This window comes from Coenobita brevimanus, chromosome 14 (genome assembly GCF_032717465.1).
Source record: "Coenobita brevimanus isolate Jiangsu-jjx chromosome 14, ASM3271746v2, whole genome shotgun sequence".
NCBI classification, from domain to species: Eukaryota; Metazoa; Arthropoda; class Malacostraca; order Decapoda; family Coenobitidae; genus Coenobita; species Coenobita brevimanus.
Window position 1 is genome coordinate 58964137 of NC_136967.1, and position 9418 is coordinate 58973554.

Here is a 9418-nt window from a genome sequence, read left to right on the forward strand (position 1 = left end):
TAGACAATACATTATAAATCTGGTAGTTCCAGGTGAATGTAAATATTCTTCCTTCCCTCCTTACATGTATATTTATTACGAAAATAGATTAGAGGCCTACTTAGGAGATATATAATCAGAGCTACCAATGTTAAATCTTGAAACAGCTTTGTGTAGCACTGATATGATTGGCAGGAAATCTAGACAATACATTATAAATTAGGTAGTTCCAGGTGAATGTAAATATCATTTAGGCTTCTCCCTTCTCTCCTTACATGTATATTTATTACGAAAATAGATTATACGGCATATTTCAAGGGGAAAAAAACAGCGAAAATTAGCGAACGAGTGCACGTGAGGTGTTGTCAGGTGATAATTAGCCAATTCCAGGTGTATGGCACTCTCACTTACCTGATTTCTTACTTGTATATATTATTTGGTATAAGAATACGACATAGGGCTTATTTCAATGGATGAAATCAGTGAAAAATTCCAGGGAAGATTTACTTAGCGTAGCATGGCCGGGCAGGCGAGAGCATAGGGTAATGGAGGGGGGGTAGGGAGGGGAGTCAAGAACGGGGAGAAATGGCTAAATTGTCAACAATGGATGGGAGTACAGATGAGATTAGGAGTGCTGACTAGTGTTGGACATTGTCAGTACTGATAGATGATACAAGCCCCCACTGGAAAGCCCGGGTGAATTCAAAATAACACAGAATCACAAAAGCGACGCCCCGCGGTATGATCCCTTGCTCCCAAGCGTCACGAAAGTGACGCCCCGCGGTTAAGGGGTTAAACTACTGATTAATTAATAATAAGTGTATTTACAGAATGACGGGAATCATCCAGGGTGCAAATTGTCCTGAAGGGGAATCGTCCATGTTTCGATGGTGAATTGTCTGATGGCGAAATGACTTGACAGCGAACTGTCTTGGAACAAGTGATGCTTGGTTGGTGGAAGCGCAGGAAACTGTGTGCGTGGCATGGGTATGCCACGCAACTCTCAGGTGATCTGCCTGTGAGCACGGGATATCTCCAAGTTACCAATCGTAAATGCGGGGGAGCTCAAATGTAAAACGAACGATTGGTACGGTACTAAAGAAGAACCATTGTAAACGTGAAATATCGTAAAACAAAACATCATAAAATGAGGGAGACCTGTACTGTAATTATAGAATGACGGGGAATTGTCCAGGGTGTGAACTGTCCTGACAGGAAATTGTCCATGTTTTGACGGCGAACTGTCTGACGGTGCATTGACTTGACAGCGAATTCTCTCCTGCACCATTCGACACACCATCTTCCTCACCACCACTTTCGACACTTTCACTAGCTAATGCACTCACTTCGTTCATAAACCCTTCAAAGTCTATTTCTGACACCTCAGACACTGCATCATCCTCTTGATCCTCCCCAGGAAACGAATCATAGACAAGTCTCGACTCTCCATCACTGGTGGTTTAATTAACTTGTTTCTTCCTTTCAGTAGTCGCCTTTGAATTATTCTAGCATCACCCATAGCTGTCTTCATTAATGACGGCAAACTGTCTTGTTATTGCTGTGATGGCGAATTGACTTGATGATGAATTGTCCTGAAACCGAGTGGTGCAGGAGAAAATTTGCCTGTTGTCCTCTTGGGTTAAGGTGAGCAGCCATATTCTTGTTGGTTTAGTTACGCCATATCCTTGCTGACTTAGTAAAGCCATAATCTTGTTGGTTTACTTTATCTTAGGTATTATGTCTTAGTTTCCCTGTACAGTACAATACTGAGGTCTGAAAGGAGTCTCAAGGGTTGCCCATGAAGGGGGGTGCTGCCCATATGTAATTTTTCCCAAAGTTTATGTATTCAGAGTACGTGAATTCCTAGTACGCAGTCCTCTGCCGCCCATATAGGCACGTACTAGGGGGAGCAACTGTACATGACTTGGGAGTACATATGAGCAATGATGCGACCCTCTTCCATCACATCAACAAAGTTGCTGAGACAGCAAAGAAATTGTCTGGGTGGATTCTAAAAACATTTCATACAAGGGACAAGGCGTGTATGCTAACCTTGTGGAAATCCCTAGTTCTACCCAGACTGGAGTACTGCTGTCAGCTGTGGTCACCACATAAGACATGACAACAAAATTACAAGCCATCCAGAGGGCTTTCACAAAGAAAACTGGTGTTACACACATGAATTACTGGGAGAGACTGTAGGGGTTGCAGTTGTACTCACTGCAGAGGAGGCAAGAGAGATACAGTACCTGGTAATTTATGTGTTGAAGATTCTGGAGTGAAAGGTCCCAAATGTGGGACTGCAAGACAATCTTCACCCACGAAGAGGAAGATTGTGTTATGTGATGGGCACAGAAGCCACAACACAATGACTGAAGACCATTGTGCACAACAACTGCTCACAAAACGGAGCTTGCCTTTTCAATGCCATGCCAAAGGAGATCTGTGAGCTGACAGAAATCAGATCCGACTCCATCGAGCACAGACTGGACAGATGGCTGACAGGGCTGCCAGACAGGCCCCCAGCACCAGGATACACCAGTACAAGTCTCAACACCCTGCAGGCATTCTGGAAGACAATGAGGAACATGGAGCAGCCTGGTTACAATGGAGGCCCACCTCAGCTGCATCCATAAAGGACGTAATACTGTACTACAAAGCAAACAAAGTATTAATAAAAAATCAGGTTTCAGAGCTAAAACATGCTGAAGTTAGCAGATATTTCTCCTTCATAACATCAACATGCCCTGACAGACTTCTACATTGCATACCAGTAAATATTGATTTAAAGTACAAATAAATACTGTATACTGTATTTGCATTGTAAATCAATATTTATACAAAACAGAAGTCTGCCAAGGTGAACTGTCAAGCTAGAGGGAAAGCACTTCTGCTAACTTCAGCAAAATTTTGTTCTGAATCCTGATTTTTTATTAATACCAGTAGTTAAATTAAACTCAAATTTCTGAACAGATTTCATACAACTAAATATGTACGTATGAACCTAAAAGCTGATGAAATTGGAATATTCCCCAGTTAAAAGTTGCAATTCAGTAAATGACCATCAATTCAGTATTTCGTTGCACCCTGTGTGGGTTGGTTATACAGTTATCCACCAAGTCTTGCAGTTCCCCTATGTCTTCACTTAACAATATAGCATCATCTGCAAACAACACAACAGGAAGTTTCCAAATGCTGCCCTCTCTCATTAGGACTGCTCCAACATCCACTACCCAACCTCGTACCTCTTTTATAACTGGAATCATATACAAATTGAACAACCATGGAGACATGACAGATCTCTGTTTCAATCCAACATTCAGACAGAATGTCATTCAGTTCACCATCCACATGCAGTGCAGCCCTATCGCCCTCATACATAGCTACTCTTCACAGCATTCAATAGCTTCCCACCTACACCACATTTTTTTAATATTTCCACGTTTTCTAAAAAGTGGAAAATATACGGTACCTAATTTACAACTGCACTTACCAATAAATCACAGCTTGATCACAGCAACTGTAAATTTGAAAATATGAATGACAAAACCTTGTACTGTAAATTTTGTAAGTGAACAGTGGTAAATGCCTGCGCGTCTTGGTCGACTTTCAGGTCAATCTGGTCTCAAATGTCAATCCATTACCAGTCACTTTTTCATAATTACCCTATCCTAATTTACTTCAATTAACCTAGCATACCTTAATTTAGCCTAACTAACCAGAACAAGTTGGAGACGAAGGGGATTTTTGGGCCGAATTGAGCTGCTGACCCTGAAGTTAAGAAGTCCGTCACTGTAAACATCTTAATCTTACTGTCCTTACTTTTAAGGAAGCCATTTTTGTGGTCTTTAGGCATCGTAAATGAATTACTGAACTGAATCCTAAGCATCAGCATTTGTGAATGGGGGCCCTCCTAGACTTTATCCAAGTTGTGATTTATTTTGGCTAGAACTGGATTGCTTGGGTTCTACAATAACTTAAGAACCAGCAGGGTAGGTTACTGCCTTCAATGGCTTGCAATTCATTTAGGGTACTTTGGGGGAAGGGGCCAAATCTCAAAAACTGGTTATTTCCTATGGAAATTATGGTAAAGGTAACGAATTACACAGAAAAAAAAAAAATCAATGCAAGTATGGTCTGAAATGAGAAAAGACCCAGAAAAGGAGTTTCACTGCTAGGTAAATATACCGTATGCTTTAAGCAGGAGAAAAACTTTACCAATTCATATTCCTCCAGTTTGCATTGTACATTTTTCTGGCTATTTTCAGGATTGTAAATTACCTTTCCCAGCTGAAAAATTTACCCCGTTATTATTATCACATTCCATGAGCCGTACCTACGACTTTTCAGCATATTGGAAGAAACTAATGTACTCAAAGGTGGATTTCATTTCCCAATTTCCCATCTGGAGGCTAAGTTATGTTGGGCTACATTATTAGGTACACTTAAGTTAGGTTAGGTTCGGTTTAGTTAAACACTTAGGTTAGGACAGTCCTTTCCATCATTATGCTGATGAATCAAACAAGAGTTGTCACCTCGGAACAGCTAAAAACAACGGGAAAACAGATTTAACAAGAAACGTTTATTTACCACCCCAAAAATAATAAGAAAAATCCCAAGTGGTGGCGACCATCATCCACTCACTTGATGTAGTGCTGCCTACTTCTTCCTTAGCCTTTATTGTTCTTTTTCTGTGCCTGCCCTCCTCTCTTCCAATTTCTCCCATCTTTCCCATCACTTCTAATTGCTTTTCTTTCTGTTACAGGTGGCTTTACATTGAGTGACAAGCCAAATGGTTTCCTGTAAGCCAAGAAACCATTTACAATGCTGGGTGGTAACCATATAACCAAACCATACGTGCTCCCAACATATCAGCAAGTGGGTTGGTGGAGGGTTAATGCCCCTCCCCATAAAACAAATAACTCGTCAAATGGCCACCCCTAACAGGATTATGGCGTCTGGCAATAGATTGAGATATATAGACTATCGGGAAAAACTGATTTGGTAAGGTGCTTCTATTGCTGTTAAGTATTTAAAGAGTATGTTTACCCACTGCTAAAATCGTTGTGTGGTTTCTGCTAAATATCTACCCAAATTCGGTCCGGCAATGAGCTTCCCCCCCCCCAACACAAAGGGTAGACCAAATTTACCCGATTTTGAAATTTCCCTTGTACAGTTAATACCTCCAGGTATAATTATCCCCTAACGATGAATGTGAAACGTACTGCTAAGGTAGAAAAATATGCTGTACATAGTAAAATTCTGCTCTACCACACATCAAATAGAGATCTAACGAGCTGAAAGGGCAGCAATATCTGACGAGGAGAGATTCAACAGTACCTGATGATCAATTTGTACATCAACTCTCTCTGCCTTAATTTGTTTCTCTCTTCCTTCTTTTCTTCTTCTTTCATTTTTTCGCTACTGCCTCCGGTAATGTAACAATATCGCTATTCCAGTACCTCTACCGGCACCTCTCAAGGCTCTCAAAGGCACACGCTTCTCAAAACAAGTGCACAAAACAAAAGCAGTGGTACAGTCTTCGACAAAGTTTTTTTTTTTTAAGGTGATCATAAGTGCATTAATATTGTATTTTGCATAATGGAATAATTAATAAGAATTTCCGACATTGAACTGTATATATATATATATATATATATATATATATATATATACGGAATACATACGAGTAGATATTCGTCAATCTCTTCACTACCCAATGTTTTCAGTCAAAACCTATTCGTTAATAAATATGGCAAATATAAACAGCTAAATAACTAAACTATGCCCATGCCTAACTTTTCTGCAAGCAATGAAAGTCTGTCATACCTGTCTAACTTTACCCATCTAGTGTCTACTGTCTTCTCATTGGTCAAGTCCACCTACACGCATCGCTCTATAACTATCTATCCAGGACCCATATATGGGTCCTGTATCTATCTATTGCCAGAAGCCTTAATCCGGTAAGGAGTGGCCACAAACAAATCGCCTCCATGTCGCCCTGTCCCCCGCCATTTCACTGCTCTGCTCCCAGCTCACACCCTCGATCCTCTCTCATATACCTCTCCACTCCATCACTCCACTTCATCCTTGGCCTTCCTCTCCTTCCCCCCCTCCACCTCACTCACATACTCTCTTCATCAGTTTCTCACTCTCCATCCTCTCCACATGGCCAAACCACCACAGTGTGTTTCTCCTAATGCTTCCTATCACATCCACATCCACACCACAATTAACGCACATTTACTTCCTCATTTGTCAGTCTGTCACTCCACGTGGCTCCACATGCTCCTCTCAAATAACTCATTTCCACTGATCTAACTCTTGACTTCTGAACCTCCAACAAGGTCCAAGCTTCACTTCCATACATTAGAGTTGGTATCACAATACTGCCATGTAGTAACTTTTTCACTTCCATGCCCATGTCCCTGTTTCTTATCACTGCTTTCAAGGAACCAGCAACCATTCTTCCTTATTACACCCTTTCAAGCACTTCATCCTCTAAACTTACTTCCTTACGCATCACACTGCCCAATTGTTTTGAAAAAGTGTTTCCCTGAACTTGCCTCTGTCCTAGCAAAATTATTCAGACTATGCATACGTACTTCTTTATTCCCAAATTCATGGAAAGAAGCCAATATCCACCCAGTTCCGAAGAAAGGGAGTTCGTCTGACCCCTCCAATTACAGACCAATAGCTGTCACGTCTTCTCTTGGTAAGGTATTTGAAACTTTAATTAATAAGCATATTGTTAAACATCTTGAATCCAACAACTTAATTAGTGATAGACAATACGGTTTTCGCCACGAAAGATCCACCATTGACATACTCAATCTCTTAACTCATACCATCCATCAATCAATTGATCTTTTTGGAGAAACTCATGCAGCAGCTCTTGATATCTCTAAAGCTTTCGACAGAGTATGGCACCATTCCCTGCTGTCCGAACTCCCTTGCTATGGACTAACGTCTTTTGTTCCTTTGATTTCTTCTTATCTTAGTGACAAGAAAATAAAAGTAGATGATGTATATTCGAATTTCCACTCAATTAACGCCAGCGTGCTGCAGGGATCAGTTCTGGCGCCAACCCTATTTCTGGTTCATATTAATGATCTCTTATCTGTCACTAACAATCCCATTCACTCATATGCAGATGACTCAACACTACATAGTTCATTCACACTCAGACATCCATTTACAAAGTCTAATATCTCTACCTCTCAACTCAGTACAGCCATCTCCATAAATCAAGATCTATCTACAATCAGTGAATGGGGACAAAACAACCTTGTCTCTTTTAATGCTAGTAAAACTAAATATATACAGTTTACTAACAGACAGATATTGCCAGATTCGTACATTACCTTCAGTGCTACTAATATTCCCATCTCCAAAAGTATTGAAATTCTTGGTGTCTCACTTAACAGTGCCCTCAGCTGGACCTCTCATGTCAGATCACTTGCTAAAGCCGCCTCAAAGAAACTTGGATTATTGTACAGAGTCCGTAACTTCTTCGCCAATGAGCAGTTGGCTATAATTTATAAGAGTCATGTGTGCTCTCAGCTTGAATATTGCTCACCCTTGTGGAATGGTTGTGGAGAGGTTGCATTAAGACAACTAGACAAAATTCAGAATAAAGCTGTTAGAATCATTAACAACCCTGCCATTACCTATAAACTACCTCCCCTGCAAGTAAGAAGGAATGTTGCCTCCCTTGCATTATTTTACAGATATTTTTTTGGCAAATGCTCAGATGAAGTTGCGTCCATGGTGCCACCTCTCCATGCCTTCCCTCGTGCTACACGGGCATTTGGTAGCGCTCATGACTAGAATGTCACTCAACCATATTGCAGAACTTCTGCCTATCAGAATTCTTTCATTCCCCGAACTGCATCTCTCTGGAACTCGCTTCCCCAGAGTTGTTTTCCACCAAATTTCAACCCACAACTGTTCAAGTCTAACTGTTACAGATATTTTATGAACAGAGGACACCAGTAATCTGGTGTATGGATTATTTTTTTTTTACCCATTTGTTTTTCCTTCCTCCATTCTGTTATTTATAAAAAAAAAAATAAATAAAAAAAAAAAAAAAATAAACACATTCACATTTTACCATATCCTCCTCATCCAACCTCACTGTACATTCACTGACTTAACTTCTCAGAAAGACCATAACTTTACTCTTCCCTAGATTCACCTTTGGATTTTGTTTCTCCCAAACTCATCCACAAGCCTTGCAGCTCCCCTTCGTCTTCACTTAACACAGTATCATCTATAATCAACAGAACATGGAGTTTCCAAACACTGCCCTTTCTCACTAGGGCTGCTCCAACATCCACTGCTCTACTTTCTATCTTCTTTAAAGCCCCATCCATATACAGATTGAACAACCATGGAGACATGACACATCCCTGTTTCACTCCAACCTTCAAACATAAAAATTCACTCAGTTCACTATCCACATGCACTGCAGCCTTAGCACCCTCATACACACACTTCATGGCATTCAACAACTTCTCATCTACTCCATATATTCTTAATACTTTCCACAATCCTTGTCTATCCACCCTGTCATATGCTTTTTCCAAATCCATGAAGGCTGCATACAGCTTCTTTCCCTGCTCTAGAAACTTTTCCACCAAAAATTTAAGAATGAATATTTGATCAACACAACCTCTTTCCATCCAAAACCTCCCTGTTCTTCTCCATCTAATTCCTCTGTTATGTCCCTAACTCTGTCAATAAGTATCCTACCATATACTTTTCCTTTTTACACTAAGAAGACAAATGCCCCTATAATTACCTCATACTTCTTTTTTCCCTTTTCCTTTGTACAATACAGGGGAATAATTATACCCCGACTTCCAGTCCTCCAGGACTCTACCTTCCTCCCAGGCCAATCTGCACATCTTCCACATCCATTCTATTACTGTCTTTCCCCCATGCTTCAGCATTTTACCACACACTCCATCAATTCCTGGGAGTTTCCCCATTTTAAATTTCTTCATTGCTTCCATAACTTCCATCCTATTGATTTCTTCCTATTTTCTCACATCCCTCCATCTCCCAGCCATTCCCCAACCACTTACACTTGCATTACTTTCATTCTCTATGTTCAACAATTCCTTTAAAGTGTTCTCTCCATCTGCTCAAATTTTCTCCCTTCTCCAATAGTAATCTACCATTTTTATCTTTCACTCCCCAACTAACTTCTTTGGCACCCTGTCTAACCCTTTTTACCTCTTTCTAGAACATTTTCTTACATTCCCTCCATGTTACACTCAAATTCCTTCCAAATTCCTCATCCACTCTCTTCTTACTCTCACTTACTAATCTTTTCACTCTCCCTTCCTCTCTACATATAACTCTCTCTTTCGTCTGTCAACTTCTTCCACGCTCCTGTTTCTCATCCACTCACTGTATGATTTCTTCTTTTGCG

General features: G+C 40.5%; 1 protein-coding gene across 1 annotated transcript in view; it reads right to left on the reverse strand.

The window, feature by feature from the left end:
* Positions 1–5410, reverse strand: part of CstF50 (cleavage stimulation factor subunit 1 Cst50) — a 64659-nt gene extending 59249 nt beyond the window's left edge. The window contains exon 1 of the mRNA XM_080286245.1: positions 5320–5410. Within this exon, the coding sequence (XP_080142371.1) occupies positions 5320–5393 (74 nt within the window). The 5' untranslated portion in view covers positions 5394–5410. The remainder of the gene's footprint in view (positions 1–5319) is intronic.
* Between the last annotated feature and the right edge of the window lie 4008 nt (positions 5411–9418).